The 19,321-nt window shown below is 38.1% G+C and overlaps 1 protein-coding gene across 1 annotated transcript in view; it reads right to left on the bottom strand.

The window, feature by feature from the left end:
• Nucleotides 1-19,321, bottom strand: part of LOC136879329 (terpene synthase) — a 56,419-nt gene that overhangs the window by 17,354 nt on the left and 19,744 nt on the right. Inside the window, exon 3 of the mRNA XM_067153147.2 lies at nt 17,627-17,892. Within this exon, the coding sequence (XP_067009248.2) occupies nt 17,627-17,892 (266 nt within the window). The remainder of the gene's footprint in view (nt 1-17,626; nt 17,893-19,321) is intronic.

The raw sequence follows: 19,321 nt of genomic DNA, 5'->3' as shown, positions 1-19,321 counted from the left end.
ACTTTTTGTAAATTGCTCTGTATATGGTGGTAAACTATTCTATGGAACGTGAACATGGCTTGGTTAGGAAAGACGTTGAATTATCTGAGAATCCGCCGACCGGAAGTAGGAATCACTCAAGAAAATGTTGTGTTGTATGCCTGTCAAACCAGAGGCGATGGGAAACTGTCTACTGCTGTGAGGAATGTGACGTGGCACTTTGTACTTGCCCGTGCTTCCGTATTTACCACACTGTGCGCAATTTCTGAGTGACCTACGAACCAGAAAGTATGTAGAAATTACTGATGCATATCTAAAAACTTGAAAAGTGTCATCATAATATTTTTTTTTTTTTGCTAGTTGTTTTACGTCGCACCAACACAGATAGGTCTTACGGCGACGATGGGGCAGGAAAGGGCTAGGAGTGTGAAGGAAGCGGCCGTGGCCTTAATTAAGGTACAGCCCCAGCATTTGCCTGGTGTGAAAATGGGAAACCACGGAAAACCATTTTCAGAGCTGCCGACAGTGGGATTCGAACCTACTATCTCCCGAATACTGGATACTGGCCGCACTTAAGCGACTGCAGCTATCGAGCTCGGTCATCATAATAATGAAAGGAACACTTTTTATATTCACTTTTGTATGAACACACTGTGTATTAATATACATGTTTACGGGTTTACAAGAAAAACGGTAATAACGTAATGCTATTGAATTTCTACTATATCACCAATAATTTAAATAAATCAAGTAAAATATATTTTTCTGTTGAGTATTTATATCAGCCGCACGCTACTATACCCATTCGAAAAGTGCACGTTGCGCTGAATAATTACCCACTGGCTGGTTGACGTCATGAAACTATTCCCCAGTTAAGGGGTGAATAATCAAATTTCTATATCCCAATAATATTTCAGTTCAAGCCCCCGGCATAGTTTTGACAGAAATTATTGTAGACAACTTCTTATTTTTCAGCATTTAAGGACACTTTTATTCTCCATCCCGCGTAATAGGGAAAATAATAGTAATCCACCAGCAGTAAAAATTCATATAACCACACATAAGCTGAGAATTGTAGTGTAGATACGGTATATACCATATCTTACCTGCTAGATTCGTGTGGATCTATTTGAGCATTGTACTAATAATAATTTGTCTAAGCAATTAGCTTTGTTGGTAATCTTTGAGTAGTTCTTGCAAATTTCAAACTTGCAATTTTCATTGCTGTTTGTGCTTAGTAGTGACATACGAAACTGGTATTGTAATTAGGATACGTCTGAATGTAGTTTAAAATTATTGCAGTGTACTGTACAGTAGTATACAAGTAATATCTTATTAGAATTTAGCGTGCTTATTTTATTATTGTAAAATATTTGTGTAGTATAGTAGAGGTATCCGTAGAAAAAATTCTGTTGTTGTAATTAGGATTGGCTTAAATGCAGTTTTGAATTGTGTAATTCTTGTGTATTCCTTTTGGTATTCAGTAATGAACAGCAGTTTTTATCCTGTTAGGGTGTTACAGGATAAAAATAGAGTACGACTAAGTACCGGTAGTATTGTAGTGTAGTCTTATATTAATTACACTAGCCTGCACAAAAAAAAAACTTTTTTGTGCGGTAAAAACGAAAATAGGTGGGTTTTATGAATTTCTTAACGCAGAATTCGAGAAAAAAATTAGTTTTGGCGTATCACGTCTGGTTTAGTGGCAATTTTACAAAATGTTATTTTGTACTTACATAAAATTGTTTATACTTGATATTGATTAAATTTGATGTATTAATGTAAATTTCAGCTTGCAAAACGTAATCATATTTTGCATGCATTAAATACACATAAATGCTGCTTTGTAAGTAAGTAGATGGTTTGTATTATATCTTTAATGTATATTGGAATTCGTGAAACTGAAGCATAAAGCGCCTTTTTAGTTTCGGCTGTACAGTTTCTTTTAAATTAATATAACCATGCTTTGAATAAAAATTACATGGTTAAACATACATAGTTTTTTACTTACATTGTGTGCAGGTTAGATTCACCCCTCCGTCTTTTCCCGTTTTCCGTGGAATTTCCGAGTTTTTGAAGTTCCTCAATGATCTCTAGAAGGGTCGTCTCGTGCAATCGACCAACAGTAATCGGCCATCATATTCACATCCCAACGTCCCTGATAGCGTCGTTCTGCATCTTTGAGGTCCTGGTGAAACCTTTCACCTTGATCTTCACTGACAGCTCCTAAATTTGGAGGGAAATAATCCAGATGCGAAGCTAAGAAATGAAGCTTAAGGCTCATATTACAACGGAGTTCCTTAAACATTACCAACATTTTCCTTACAATTTCTTTGTATTGAGGGTCCTTAATGTTGCCAAAGAATTTAGTCACTACATCTTTGAATGCGTTCCATGCCTCTTTCTCGATTTTGGTTATCGTGTCCGTGAATTTTTTTTCCTTCATCAGTTTACGAATCTGTGGTTCATCAAATATGCTTTCTTTGATTTTTGCATCTGATAATGAGGGTAATTTAGTGGATAAATATTGGAAGCATAGGCTACTTTTATCTAATGCCTTGACATACTGTTTCATCAATCCTAATTTGATGTGCAAGGGTGGAAGTAGAATTTTTTCACGGTCAATAAGACTTACATTCAAGACATTTTTGGATCCTGGTTGTAGTTGTTTCCTTTCTGGCCAATTCACTGTATCCCAATGTTTATCCCATGCCTTGCTAACCCATTCGCATAGGAAACAGGGCAATTTTGTATAGCCTTTTTGTTGTTCCAGCAATAATCCAATGATCTTCAAATCACCGCAAATTTGCCACCCATGCTCGTGATATTTAATTTTTTCAAGCACCAACTTTAAGGTCTCGTATGTTTCAGACATTTTTGTGGAGTGTGCAAGTGGCACGGATGCCAGAACATTTGTATTATGAAGCAAAACAGCCTTTAAATTTCTTTTGGAAGAGTCAATAAAACCATGCCAGTTACTAGCATCATACTCTTTCACTCCCAGTTGACGTAGAAGATTTGAAACATCCATACAAAATACAAGTTTTTGTGAGTATAATACTTTTGGACTGTTAACTTTGCAAGGAAACTGCTTTATCAGTCCATCATAAACATTGCATAAGGGCTGGGGCTTTTAACACGTCTGTTCATTCAAGTGGTCTAAGATGAAAGACAAACGCTCAACTGTCTTATCTTCAATCCTACATACCTCGCGGTCTATTGCGTATCTGGGGGAGTTTGTTATGAATTTACCAGGAAACCCCCAACTACAAAATGAAAATTTAGACAGCAATAAACCTATAATAAAATGCAAACAATAACAAATCAAATCACATAATTGTATTCTAAAAAAAAGTTGCGCGAGAACATCTCTCAACATTACATCTTACGAATTCATGCAGATAATAAAACACTGACTTGCATCAAAACTAGACGTGACAGGAAAAATATAGCGTCATTTTCGGAATCAGGGCAGCGATTTCTATAAGAATTACATATTTTCTATTTTACCGCAAAATCATGTTGGCTAGTGTTACCTTATTATTATGTGATCTTTGAGTACTATCCAAGACAATATTTCCCTCCGTTCATTTTTTTTTGCTCGTAAGTTATTTTATTTTTCCTTTTCTTTTCATTTTTTTCCGTAAAGAATGGGTAAGGGGTGCAAGTGTAGGAACTGGGGGTGTGGCGAGGCATTGAGGAGTATGAGGGAGGAGTTGGAGAGTTTGAGGGAGATAATTAGGATTCTCACAGAAGACAGGCCTCCCAAAAATGTACAGGTTACAGTAGGTGTAAAAGAGGGAGGGGAAGGAAACGGGGAAATTGTAGAAGACAGGTACTCTAATATACTAAGGGGAAGGAGATTGCAGACTAAGGGCTCTATTCAGGATCAGAATTCAGGACAGGTGTCTGTGAGAAATTGGTACGAGTCATTCCAGGTAGAACAACACAGGGACGATGAGGAACAGGGAACTGTTGCTGAAATGTGTGGAAGTAGGTGGAAAGGAAAAGGTAGGAAAGGGAAATGTAGAGTAGAGGATAGTAAAAGACAGGTGGAACAGGGTCATGGGAAGGAGAAAAGGGAGGAGGAAGTAGCTTCTGCAGCTCTCAGGAAAGATAGGGCTGACCAGGAGGGGAGGGGATCAAATGAGGTGGGTAGGATTGAGGCTCTGGTCTTGGGGGATTCCATTGTTAGACATGTGGGGAAAGTGTGAGGAGGAAAGGGAACCAGGTTAGAGTGTTATCCAGGAATTAGGTTGAGGCAGATGTTGAGGAAAGTAGAAGAGAAGGAGGAGGGGAAGGAGAAGGTGGTAGTATTTCACATTGGTACCAACAACGTAAGGCAAGCAGGTAGAAGTACCAACATAGTTGGAGATGTATGGGATCTGGCACATGCAGCATGAATGTGTTTAAGGAAGCGGAGATTGTTATCGGTGGAATACTGTGTAGGAGGGATACTGACTGGAGGGTGATTGGGGATTTAAATGAGACTATGGAGTGGGTATGTGGGAAACTGGGAGTGAAATTTCTAGATCGTAATGGGTAGGAGATTGGATCAGCGCTCAGATGGCCTTCACTTAAACTGCAGTGGTACGTATAAGTTAGGAAATTTGTTTGGAAGGGTAATAGGGAGGTACATTCAGGGAAACAGGGTGGCCTAGGGAGCAGTGATAAGGGAACAAAGAACTGGAAATCAAGTAGCGATAACATAAAAATGTTAGTGTTGAACTGTGGAAGTATTGTAAAGAAAGGAATAGAACTAAGTAATTTAATAGATATATATTTACCACATATTATAACAGGAGTTGAATAATGGCTAAGAAATGATATATAGGATGTAGAAATTTTCTCATGGAATTGGAGTGTGTATCGTAGAGATAGGATAGGAATGGTGAGAGGGGGAGTATTCATTCTTGTGAAAGAAGAATTTGTAAGCTACAAAAAAAAATTTTAAGATGACAAACATGAAATTCTAGGTGGAAGGCTCATTTCTAAAGATAATAGGCAACTCGATATCTTTGGAGTATACAGACCGGGAAGGGGTAGCGCTCTCACGGATTCAGAATTATTTGATAAGATAATCAGCTATGTGGGAAACAACATGGAAAGGAATGTGATTGTAGCAGGAGATCTGAATTTACAAGATGTCAATGCGAATAACAGGAAGCATGACCAACAAATGGCAAATAAGCTAATATGGGAAGGACAGCTGATTCAGAAAGTGATGGAACCAACTCGAGGGAAAAATATCCTGGACGTGGTGCTGGTAAAACCAGACGAGCACTATAGAGAAACTGAAGTAATAGATGGTATTAGTGATCATGAAGCTGTTTTTGTCGTAGTTAAAAATAAATGTGATAGAAAGGAAAGTCTTAAAAGTAGGACCATTAGGCAGTAACATATGGCTGATAAAGCAGGCATGAGGCAGTTTTTATAAAGTAACTATGATCGGTGGAAAATGGTAAATAAAAATGTAAACAAACTCTTTGATGGGTTTAAGGCAATTTTTGAGGAATGTGAAAAAAAGTTTGTACCTTTAAAGGTGGTAAGGAATGGTAAAGACCCACCTTATTATAATAGAGAAATAAAGAGACTAAGAAGGAGGTGCAGATTGGAAAGGAATAGAGTTAGAAATGGCTGTGGAAGTAAGGAGAAATTGAAGGAACTTACTAGGAAATTGAATCTAGCAAAGAAGGCAGCTAAGGATAACATGATGGCAAGCATAATTAGCAGTCATACAAATTTTAGTAAAAAAATGGAAGGGTATATACAGGTATTTTAAGGCAGAAACAGGTTCCGAGGAGGGCATTCCAGGAATAATTAATGAACAAGGGGAGTGTGTATGTGAGGATATTCAAAAGGCAAAAGTATTCAGTCAGCACTATGTAAAGATTGTTGGTTACAAGGATAATATCCAGATAGAGGAGACTAATGCTAAAGAAGTATTAAAATTTACATATGATAACAATGATATTTACAATAAAATACAAAAGTTGAAAACTAAGAAAAGCGGCTGGAATTAATAAGATTTCTGGAGATATACTAAAGATAATGGGTTGGGATATAGTACCATATCTGAAGTATAGTACACGAACCTTTCCTTGAGCCCTAGTTCCCATTCAGCACTATGGAGCTCAGGGCTCAAGAAAAAGTTCGCATACTATACTTATTTGATTATTGTTTGCTTGAAGGAACTATACCAAATGAATGGAGAGTAGCTATAGTAACCCCTGTGTATAAAGGAAAGGGTGATAGACATAAAGCTGAAAATTACAGGCAAGTAAGTTTGACATGCGTTGCATGTAAGCTTTGGGAAGGCATTCTTTCTGATTATATTAGACATTTTTGTGAAATTGAATCGTGCAGTCGAGTAAGGAACTAAGTCAAAATCGGCCATTTTCATTTTATTGCCTCATTTACCTCACATAACCAAGCCCTATCGTTTGGTAAAGGAAAGAAATAAGTCAGCCTTCTCCTTGTGGGAGAAACAGTGGATGGACATCAGGCACATTGTGAAGAAACGCACTAAGTCGATGACTTAGTGCGTTTCTTCACCACTTGCTATTCATGACTTAGTTCCATTCTTTGCCGCACGTTGCATGCGATGTAGGTATAACAGGGGATATTTCAATTTACGGCGTTGGTACAACACAAAGGACAACATACTGGAGGGAAACAGAAATCGTACGGTACATGGTGGGTTATAGTGTACAGTATTTCAGTTTGTATCTCGGTGGATGACAAAGTGATCTATGTATTACGTTTGAGAATATGACTCCGAAAAGGAAGGCACAGCCTGAGGGCCATAAACATAGTGTTCTGAAACACGCAAGACTCAGAGGACTGGCATATGTGAATAAACGTGGGAGAGTTGTGGAAGGCAAAGAAACCGGTTCTGACTGCAGGTAAGTAAGGAGCTTGAGAAGTATTACTAGGGATTGTTTAGTAAATAATATTCTAACATGCAACCAAACTTTTATAAACGAAGAGGCTCGCATGTCCATTCTTTCCAAGTTTCTTCAACTTCCTAGTAAGGATGCACAAGATTTACACTTGCAGCGCCTCATCGAGAAGAATGAAATTAAGACCAGAAGACCGAGGAATGAAAATTCAAAGCAGCGAGCAGCAAGTTTCACTTACTTTGTTATGGATGGCAACAATAGAAAGAAGGTATGCCGTTCAGCTTTTATGAGCATGCATGCCGTCACTCAGAAAAGAGTATTCCGTATCACAATGCTTCTTCTTCATGGAGAAATTCCCAGGGACAAGAGAGGAACCAATCCAAATACCAGAAAGATACCGGAAGATGTCACTAAACTGATATCCGATCATATTCAATCATTCCCTCTGAAACGGACTCATTACGGAGGGAAAGAAGTGCATTACTTAGATGCCCGCTTAACTATTAAAGAAATGCACAACATGTTTGTCACAAAATACCCGGAGTGTGGAGTCAAGTACAGCTTCTACAGGACTTATTTTGTTGAGAATTACAACTACCGATTCGGACGACCACAGATCGATGTCTGCAGCAAGTGTGAGGAGTTCACAGCTAAACTTAGGAGTCCACATATTTGTGAATCAGCAAAGCGTGCAGCTCAGGCTGAATATGATGTTCATAAAAGAAGAAGCAGGAAATTCTACAGGTCTTTGAAAGAAGTTGCAACACTATGCTGAACAAATGACAAAGTGACAGGCCTTGCCTTTGACTTTATGCAAAATCTGCCCCTGCCACACATACCGGTGCAAGAAGTGTTTTACATGAGACAGTTGTGGGTGAATGTGTTTTGTATTCATGATCTTGCAATGGACAAGTGTGTTGTGTATATGTATCATGAAGGCCAAGGAAAGAAGGGTGCGAATGAAGTTGCTTCTTTCCTGAAAGATTATATAGACGAATTTGTGTCAGAAAAAGTTGACCAGTTACACGTTTTCTCTGATGGTTCTCCAGGCCAAAATAAGAACCATACGGTCATAAGACTAATGCTAGGCCTGGCAGCTTCAAATCGATTTAAGGAGATTAGACAGTACTTTCCCGAGAGGGGTCATTCATTCCTAGCATGCGACAGGGACTTTGGGCTATTTAAGAAAAACATTAAAAAAGTAGACAGAGTTTATACTATCGAAGAGTATATGGCAATTATTGTAAACAGCAAAGCAAATGTTACAGTTAAGTTAGTAGACTCAAGTGCAGTATTTAATTTTGACAAGTGGTGGCCTGAGTTTTTTAAAAAAGTGACTGTATCAGCTGAAACATCGACAAAGAATACTCCTCGTGCTGGAAAGATTGCATTTTCTCCTTCTTCGTTTAAAGAATACAGATATAGGGCAGAGAAACCAGGAGTTATTGTAGCACTTCCCTTCATAAACAGCATTGTGAAACATACGTTTCATCTTGGGAAAGGTAACTTTTGCACATTTTCCTTGCAACCAATGGCAGCATATCCAGAGGGTGGGGTTCCAATAAAAGCTGAGAAAATAAAGGACTTGCGTAAACTGTTGAAATATGTTGCGAATGAGGATGCTTTGGCATTTTATTTGGACATTATTTCGCAGCCAATGAATTCCCCTTAGGTTAGTAGTCTCGGTTGTAATACTGTAGTTATTTGGCGCTTCAAGGTCATTTGTATTTGTTTTCCCTGTTTTTTTCTGTTGGATAAACTGTAAACAGTGCTTATGTATTGCATTAAGCTATGTTTAATATATAACAAAGGTTGGTGTAGTTTGTATGAGAGATTTATTCCCAAACTCCAAATTTTTTTCGGTATTATTGGAGAAAGGAACTAAGTCAAAAAAGTTTAAACGGTCATAAAATTTATAAATTTTTCTTGAACATTTTCCTGTTACCTCCATTACATATCTATCACTGATCTAAATATTATATAAAATAATGGGAACTATTCATTGAAGCGTGTCGAAGAAAATCAGTTTTTTTGCTCTCCTGAAAAGTAGCAAAATCTGACTTAGTTCCTTACTCGACTGCACGATTCAATTAATAACTGGTTCGATAGAAGGCAGTTCGGTTTTAGGAAAGGTTATTCCACTGAAGCTCAACTTGTCGGATTCCAGCAAGATATAGCAGATATCTTGGATTCAGGAGGTCAAATGGACTGTATCGCGATTGACCTGTCTAAAGCATTTGATAGGGTGGATCATGGGAGACTACTGGCAAAAATGAGTGCAATTGGACTAGATAAAAGAGTGACTGAATGAGTTGCTATATTTCTAGAAAACAGATCTCAGACAATTAGAGTAGCAAAGCTTTATATGACCCTGTAATAATTAAGACGGGAATTCCTCAAGGCAGTATTACTGGACCTTTATGTTTTTTTATATATATAAATGATATGAGTAAAGAAATGGAATCAGAGGTGAGGATTTTGCAGATGATGTTATTCTGTATAGAGTAACAAATAAGTTACAAGATTGTGAGCAACTGCAACGTGACCTCGATAATGTTGTGAGATGGACAGCAGGCAATGGTATGTTGATAAACAGGGTTAAAAGTCAGGTTGTGAGTTTCACAAATAGGGAAAGTCCTCTCAGTTTTAATTACTGCGTTGATGGGGTGAAAGTTCCTTTTGGGAATCATTGTAAGTATCTAGGTGTTAATATACGGAAAGATCTTCATTGGGGTAATAACATAAATGGGATTGTAAATTTTTGTTTTTTTGCTAGTTGCTTTACGTCGCACCGACACAGATAGGTCTTATGGCGACGATGGGACAGGGAAGGGCTAGGAGTGGGAAGGAAGCGGCCATGGCCTTAATTAAGGTACAGCCCCAGCATTTGCCTGGTGTGAAAATGGGAAACCACGGAAAACCATTTTCAGGGCTGCCGACAGTGGGGTTCGAACCTACTATCTCCCGAATACTGGATACTGGCCGCACTTAAGCGACTGCAGCTATCGAGCTCGGTGGATTGTAAATAAAGGGTACAGATCTCTGCACATGGTTTAGAGGGTGTTTAGGGGTTGTAGTAAGGATGTAAAGAAGAAGGCATATAAGTCTCTTGTAAGACCCCCACTAGAGTATGGTTCCAGTGTATGGGACCCTCACTAGGATTACCTTATTCAAGAACTGGATAAAATCCAAAGAAAAGTAGCTAGATTTGTTCTGGGTGATTTCCAACAAAAGAGTAGCGTTACAAAAATGTTGTAAAGTTTGGGCTGGGAAGAATATTGGAAGAAAGAAGACGAGCTGCTCGACTAAGTGGTATGTTCCGAGCTGCCAGCGGAGAGATGGCGTGGAATGACATTAGTAGACGAATAAGTTTGAGAGGCGTCTTTAAAAGTAGGAAAGATCACAATATGAAGATAAAGTTGGAATTCAAGAGGACAAATTGTGGCAAATATTCGTTTATAGGAAGGGGAGTTAGGGATTGGAATAACTTACCAAAGGAGATGTTCAATAAATTTCCAATTTCTTTGAAATCATTTAAGAAAAGGCTAGGAAAACAGATAGGGAATCTGCCACCTGGGCGACTGCCCTAAATGCAGATCAGTATTGATTGATTTATTTATGGTTGTGAAATTGCAGTCGGTAACCTTCGCTTGGCCAAGCATGCATATTGCACACACACACACACACACCAGCAGGGGTACTCCTACTGTAAATTTTCAAGTTTTTCTGTGCCATTTTCGTGCATCATTACTTCAATGCTTTGCGAGACACATCTGTCTCGAATTAAGAGAGGAGCTTCCCTGTTTTCCAGTAACTTTAAAAGAATTATGCAATACCTCGCTGATTAAGGAATTTCTTTTTACTTACATGTCACCTAATCTAGATTTATTTATTCAAAGGACGCTTGTTTTTAGTGACATTTGGGCTATTTTTAATGGGCTGCTTCAATTTCATTCTACACTGGCCTGTTTCAGTGATTGATGTTTTCCACACAATTGGATCCAGACAATAAACTTACAGAGTTCTTCAGTTTTTTCCCATTAAGTGCATGCTTATTTTATGTTTGGTCAATTTTACTGTGTGTCTTTAAACACTGGATTTCTTGTTAACTTGTCTTCAACAGCTGAGGATGACCCTCACATAGTAATGAAATATGTACTGTAAATGTAAATGATTTTAATGTATCCTCTTTCTGAATATTGATTGTAATGAAAAGGTGGACTACTACTCTTCTAATTAACATCAAAGACCAAATATGAAATGTACGTATTTCTTGTAAAGATGTGGCTCTTCACTTTTTACAGCTAGTGTGATGATGATGAGTGACGATGCTTGTTGTTTAAAGGGGCCTAACATCTAAGTCATCGGCCCCTAATGGTACTAAATGAGACAAAATGTAATGACAATTTAAAAGTAAAAAATCATCCGCTGACCAGAATTCAAAACGTGATTACGAAGAATGAATGAATATGAATTTAAAACAATCAGTGAATCTGATCTGCAATGCCCCACATTCCCAGAAACTATCACAAAACAATAGTATTACTGATCAAGGGACTGCCTTTAAAGCACAATCCTGAATCAATGATGATTGTTGTCTAAAGGGGTACAGGTCATCAGCCCCTCATAATAGTACGTATCGCTAGCAAAGCCCAACCATGGTACTTGTTATGTTGTGGTACTAATCAAAGTAGCGTAGACTTGCGGTATTCCACACTTTATGGTACTACTCACAGGTAATGTAATATGCACACATAATGCAGACCTAGTGTTTCTCACATTGCGGCGCCACTTACAGGCAACGCAAACCTATGGTGTTCCTTACATAGCTGTACTAATCACAGGGAATCATACTATCCCATGGTGTTCCTCACATAGTGGGTACTAATCATAGGAAACGCCGACCCACGGTGTCACTCATATAGTGGTACTAACCACAGGCAATGCCAAGACCCGTGGTGTTTCTTACATAATGGTACTAATTACAGGCAATGTAAGCCTGTGGTGTTCCACATGTAGTGGTACTAATTACAGGTACAGTAAACCTCATTATGATTCACCCTGTTGCTACTAATCACAAACCTATTCCATAGATAAACTCCACTGTCTCGCTGGTATAGCACCACCCGAAATCCGACGTGAGATTGCTGCTAGGCATGAGAAAAGCAAGGCTATGACTACGGAAGCCCATCCTTTGTATGCCTGTCAACCAGCACATCCTAGGTTGAAATCAAGAAAGAGCTTCTTGACAACCACTGAAGCTCTTAAAGGAACACCACAACAAGCAAGAATCTCAATGTGGCAGGAAAAATGTCAACATTTGAGAGAATGGATGGTTCCAAAGGAAGAACTTCCTCCTGGACATTCTGAACAGTGGACAACATGGAAGGCTCTCAATCGATTACGCTCCAGCACCACGAGATGCAAGACCAACCTACAGAAATGGGGCCTTCCTGTGGAGACAGTTTACTGCAAGTGTGGTACTAAGCAGACTAACGAGCATCTTCTACTGTGTCCATCTTCTCCAGCCACTTGTACCATTAAAGATCTAATGAGGGCAACTCCAAATGCGCTTGTCGTGGCCAATTTTTGGTCAACCAATGTTTAAAATTTCCTTGTTTAATTTTTGTCTCTCTTACTTTGTACTTCTGACACGATAAATAATAATACAAACCTATTGTGTACCGAACATAGTGGTACTACTCGCAAGTAAAGGCGACCCCTGCATGATGGTACTAATTACAAGTAATCTAATGGTTCTAATTCGATCATCTCTTGGTCGCCCCTTTTAGTCACCTCTTACGACAGGCAAGGGATACCTCAGGTGTATTCTTCGTCTGCGTTCCCCACCCACAGGGGGGATATGATGAGTGTGTAGCTTCCTACAAGATGCCTAAAATTTGGCAGATTGCATAAGTGGTTGCAGTACTCAAACCAGGTAAAGAACCTTCAGATCACAAAAGCTACAGACCAATTTCTATTCTTTGCCATCTGTACAAAATATTAGAACAGATAATTCTGAATCGCCTAACAGATGTCATTGAACCACTTCTTATACCTCGGCAAGCAGGTTTTAGACCAGGGAGGAACCACACATCCCAAAGTCTGCACTTAACCCAGCACACAGAAGATGGCTTTGAAATAAAGAAATATCACCGACGTACAGTAGCTTTTATCGATCTCACGACTGTATATGATAACATGAACCACAGTACCTTGCTGCACAAATTTTATGCCCACTAATGATGTTGGAATAATAAACGTGATCGCTTCTGTCCCGCAGAATCACCATTTTCTTGTAGACTTTCAAGGACAATGTAGCTGTTGGAGAACCCAAGAGAATAGCCTGAGTCAAGGAAATGTGTTAGCACCGATGGTTTTCTAGGTCCATAACAATGACCAACCACAGCCTAAAGGACCAAAGAGTTTCATTTCTGTCAAAGACTTAGGCCTAGGCATCCAGGCCTATCATTTTGAAGTTGCAGAAAAAGACCTGACTAATCCATTAGAGCAACTTGGCATCTATTACGAAATAAACCAACTGAAGCCTTATCCAAGTAAGATCCAGGTGTGTGCATTCCACATAAGACAAATACGGACTAAGAGGAAGCATGCAGTTATTAGCAAAGAGTTCAGCTCGACCACTGCTTCCCCCAAAGATATAGTGGTGCCATGCTGGAACATGCACTAAACTTGAGGGAGCACTATTTGATAGTAAGACAAAAAGTTCTCTTCTAGAAATAGCCTATTTTGGAAATTGGCAGGTACAACCCTGGGGTATTCATCCTCAAAAGTTTAGAACAACACGTCTAGCCCTACGTTACTCCGCTGGAGAATATGCCTACTCAGTATGGCACAAGTTGGCCCATGCTTAGCAGACTGATGTGGCCCTGCGTGAGATCTGCAGAATCATTACAGGCAGCCTGAGACCAAGTCCAATGAAGAAAACTCACTATCTCCCTGGAAATGCTTTGCGTGATATCAGAAGCAAAGGGGAAAAAAACCACGAGAGAGAGAGAGAGAGACAGAGGCAGGGGAACTACAACTGTAAGTTTTCATACACCACCACTCAATCTTAAAGTTTTTCTATGCCACTTTCATACATCATTACTTCAATGCTATGGGAGACTAACCTCTGTCTCAAAACAGAAAGGAGTTTCACTGTTTCCAGAACATTCAAAAATGATACAATACCTCACTGTTAAAGGAATCAACATTGCATAAACGTCATATTTGAGACCGTATTGTCAAAAAGTATTAACTTGTGAATATCTTAACAACAAATGTTCCACCTATAAAATGCCATAGTCGTCTTTATTAATAAGACTACGTTAAATTATATTGGTGATACAAGTTTCGTCCTTTTTCGGGACATCTTCAGTCATACACAAAATCATTGAAAATATGGTAAGGACACAATAAAATCAGTGGACAAAAGGTCTATGAATCTTGTGACACGGCGTATTGGCATCTTGTCAATCTTGAGTCATAAAATAACATAAACATGAATACGATGTGAATCACAAAGTCCAGAACTGCACGGGTTAAAATATCGTTACATGCGTGGAATTGCACAAATGTAATATAACATGACTGGCTATGCAAATAAATGTAGTTATCCCAACACCACCAATAACATTAAAGGGATAATATTTTGGTTGAGATTCATGGACGACACATGACACATTTACAATAACTGATCACAGCATTCCTAATGGTATTTCCTTTTTCTAAACAAGGATGACATTCCAGTGGGCAAAAATACTCAAACTGCAAGTCTTACCCTAAAGGAAATTATTCTAAAACTAGTAATATAAATGCAGACGAGATACAATAAGTATCAGCCTTAAGGCCCTAGCTTCAAGTTTCGTCACAATGCCACACACACATATTTACACAAGGAGTCATCGGATATCACATTCAAAGTACCGGTAAAGTATATTTTTCCGCTGCAAAATATAACAAAAATAATTTTAGAAAAAGGTAAAATATGCATTTACATGCCCTATAAAATAAGGCTAAATATGCTCAGAAACGTCCAATTCATACTTAATTCCAACAAATAGCTAAACATGGAATACAGGAAAAACATGGACATTTTTTGAACATCCAAACCCTAATGATGAACTAGAATACTGTGAAAGTAAGTAGAATGTAGCACCTTCTCCTTTTGTTGTTTCTTATTTTCTGTAGTAATCTGTGTAATATAGTACTCGCTGGCTCCAGGATGGCTTACAAATTCAGAAGGAAGATTTTACAATAAACATTCAAGAATGTGACTTATCAATTATAGGAACATATATTTAAACAGTGAAATTAATATACTAGCCTTCAAACTAAAAGTCAGAATGACAATACAAAAAAAAAAAAAATAATAATTAAAGTCAGTGGCGAATACAGAACATATTTTTTTGGAGGGGAGCCAAGATTAATGTAAGGTTAGGTTAAGTAATTTTAAGAGGTCAGATGATTTCAAACACTTTAGAAAGGAAAAAAGAAACTTTGATTTGGGCTGATTCATACATACATACATACATACATACAGTACACCAATGATTACAAAACAAAGTCCAGGTTTCTTGGTACACTTGCAAACTTATCAAGAACTTCGTCACTAACTATAATGTCTCCGTGGATAGAGAGTAAAGCAAGCCTGTTAAAGCCTACTTTCAGATGGGCTGTTCCTTAAGTAAGTCTTCTTAGGCTAGAGAAAGTTCTTTCTACGATTGCGACAGAAACAGGAAGAACTGCGAGTAATTTAAGAAGGGTATAAATGTTGGGGAAGAAAGTCTTGTCACATTTTTCTAGAGAAGTTACAGCCATTTTTGGAAGATTTGAAGGATTTTCCTGACTCCACTTTTCTTTCCACAACATAAACTCACTTTGCACAATCTCTTTATGTGACAGATCTTCTTGGTAGAAACTAAAAGCAGCCTCCAGTGAACCGAAATCTGTTATGATACACAATTGTGGAAGGATGTTTTGTAAGGATGCAACTGTCTCCTTGTGAGATTCAAAGCGTTCTTTTAGTGAGTTATAAAAATTGTCCAGATATGGCACATAAACAGCTACTCGATAGTATTCTTCTTCTGTGGTGCAAGGGACGTTGCTACGTGCTGTTTGAAGGCGGCAAATTCTTGGAATCTCTTCTTTAATGTCAAGTTTGGCAGCGAATAACTTTACTTGATTATACAAGGCTTTAAATGAGTCATCAGCATTTGCCCTCTCCTTCGACAGAAGGTGTAAAACACTTGTGAAGTTAGTCAAGGCCTGTGGAAGATCTATATTTTTGTTTTGAAACTGCTCAGATAAGTTATGCATGGTTGATAGTATCCAGCTCCAAACAAAAAGATTAACAAGAAATGCAAACTGACTAATAGCACTACTTAGAATGTGAGCCTTAGATGCTGAATCACTTAATTTCTCTTCTAATTTGCAAAGGGAGAGAAAGATAGGCTGCAAAATATCTTTAAATAAAATTACTGAGTCGAGCCTTTCTACCCATCAGGTTTCGCACAGTGAAATAAGTTTCTTTTTCTTTTGTTCTGGACAACATTCAGAAATCATTGATTTCAATATTTTGGTTCTTTTGGCTGACATATGAAAGAATCCACAGACTTCTTTTATGACACCTATACAGTTTCTTACAGAAGGTATTTTGCTCACATCTGACAAATATAAATTTAGAGTGTGTATACAGGGCCAACGGTAGCTTTTCTCTGATGGAAGCTTGTAATCCTCTGAATTGACGCTCATCGTGGCAGCGCCATCATACCCTTGGCCTCTTATTTTGTTTAGGTCAAGCCCTAATGTTGACAAGGTCTCTAATATTGTGTTGGCCAAACCTGCTCCAGTGACGTCATAAATGGGGACGAATGTCAGAAAATCTTCTCTGATTTTGAAAGTTTGGTCTTCTACGTAACGTACATGGAGAGAAAAATGTTCAATTTGGCTGATGTTAGTGGTTTCACCTGCTAAAATGGAATACAAAACAGACTTTCTGAGATTTTCTACAATTTTTTATTGCATTAAGTGACCGAATGTGTTAATAAGTTCGTTTTGATTGAAAGAACTTGTGTACATTGTCTTCCCACCACTGGTCGTTAATATTATCTCCACTGTTGGCTCGGTATCTCAACAACGATCGAAAATTCCCATCATTTTGGTCCGGTTCTTCGTCCAGTCACGATGACCCCTTAGAGCTGTTTGCTGCCACCCGCTAAGTCATATTGTTTGTATTATAGGAATTAGCCATTTTCTATTATTCTCAATATCCAGTCTTCTTTGGACATTTACTTGATTGATAAAACTTTCAGCCTTTTTCTTAACTATAACTTTTGTATTTTCAGTGGTGATCAAAACACATTTCTTATGATAGGAAAAGTTTTCATGTTTGCTAGACATTTCCCTGGCTTTTTTAAGATTGGTACAAGCATGAGTGACCAATGCCCCTGCTACTTGGTGATCTCCTTTCCTTACATTTTCAGTATGGGAAAATAACATGCAGTACTTACAAAAAGGTCCAGATTTTTCCTCTGAATAAGCTAACCAGGTAAATTCTCCTAGCCCCTTTGCACATGATTCATTAAAATAATTCTGATAACGGTACTTATTTTTTTCTTTATATTCATTATTTTAGCAGGCCCCCTGCCCCCCCCCCCCCTTGTATACGCCCCTGATTAAAATATGCAAATCAAACAGCAAGAAGTTTGACTAAACAAAAATGGAGCAGAAAGGTGTCTTACTTCGTATTGTCATCTGACGATACTCTTCTTCTGAAGGGCACGTGTAGTTGTCTCTCCAGTATATTTCCATGCCTTGCCCACGATGAAGTTCCAGCAACTGTTCAGTATAAACAGTTGTTCCATCAGGGTGATTAAGGCTCAAGACTCGCTCAAGAGCAAGGAAGAGAACATAGTTTGCTGCATTTATGACGCTTGCTACGCCATATATGGAATGTGCCACAGGTATTCCTCTTCTAAGGACTGAGTTATCCTGAATATCATCAATACTGAAAGCAAATAAAAAACCAGTGAGTTTTCAAAAACTTACCCTTCAAAATGAAATACAGTAGTTCGTTAGCCTAATTTTTACCAATTTTCCCAAGGTTTCATATTTTTTACTGACCTGTCATTGTGTTTATCGTATTAAGCCTTTTTTAGTTTGCACGTTCCTATCATTATATATACGACTTGATTTGTCACTTGTTAGTTCCTTTCTTATATCGACTACGCCTAGTTCGGTTCCGTTTCCCCTTCTGTGATTGTCCTGTGTTCCTCATCTTTAATTATTCATCATTATTTATTTATCTTTTTTAACAGATAGCTTTACGTCGCACTGACACAGATAGGTCTTATGGCGATGATGGGATAGGAGTGGGAATGAAGTGGCCGTGGCCTTAATTAAGGTACAGCCCCAGCATTTTCCTGGTGTAAAAAAGGGAAACCACAGAAAACCAACCATCTTTGGGGCTGCTGACAGTGAGATTCGAACCCACTAACCTCCTGAATGCAAGCTCACAGCTGCGCACCGCTAACCGTACAGTCAACTAGCTCAGCTCTTTATCTTTCTGCCTCTACTCTTTCCGTGACTTGAGCTAGCATCCTTCTTATCTTACACTTCCCATATACAGAATGAAGACCACTCAAGTGGTCAGTACATATATTACATAATCACTTACATGCTTCGTAGCTGTTTCCATGCACCCGCTTTGTTTGACATTTCTTTACCTTGTTTTATATGATTTGAGTTAATTTGTGGATTTGAACCTTTGTAAATCTACAGAGTAATTTTACATTAGTTACTTGAATTGTATGTTTGTAGATATATTTTAGTTTATGCTTTGTCGATCTGGCAGTTTAAAAAAAAAGGAAACTTTGATAATAAAAATGGCCCCTCAATGAGTGTAGATGCCTGCCCTCCCAATGAAGCTGGGTAACAGAAACAAACTTGCCAGAGGCTGAAAAGAAATGAATGTACAAGAATTGGGATTGATAAAAAGAGAACCCATCTATTGAAAACAGTAGTGTATTTTTATCTTTGGCTCCCCTTTCCATTGCCCCCTCTATCCACAGTGATCTGCCATTGTGTTTATCCTCTTATGTGTTCCTTTTTGTGTTCCTGTCTCTCTATATATGATAGTTCTAAAGTAAGTTAACTGAAACTGATTCATTTATATATTACAGAAGCTGACTAATTTCTTGCCGCAGCTTCCAATATTATATGTACCAATTCAAGATCATCACACAATAACTTACAACAACATACATGACAGGAAATGGAAATATTCCACTACAATAAAATCTCATATCATCGTACACTCTTATAATCTAACAGAATAAAGATCAATAGTTTAAACAAGACTTCTCTTGATAATTTCAGATTTTAGAAATATTTTTTAGAAAGCCAGTGAATACACTAAATTACATACCAAGAATTAA

This window comes from Anabrus simplex, chromosome 8, assembly GCF_040414725.1.
Source record: "Anabrus simplex isolate iqAnaSimp1 chromosome 8, ASM4041472v1, whole genome shotgun sequence".
NCBI lineage: Eukaryota > Metazoa > Arthropoda > Insecta > Orthoptera > Tettigoniidae > Anabrus > Anabrus simplex.
This window is presented reverse-complemented; position numbering and strand designations above follow the sequence as displayed.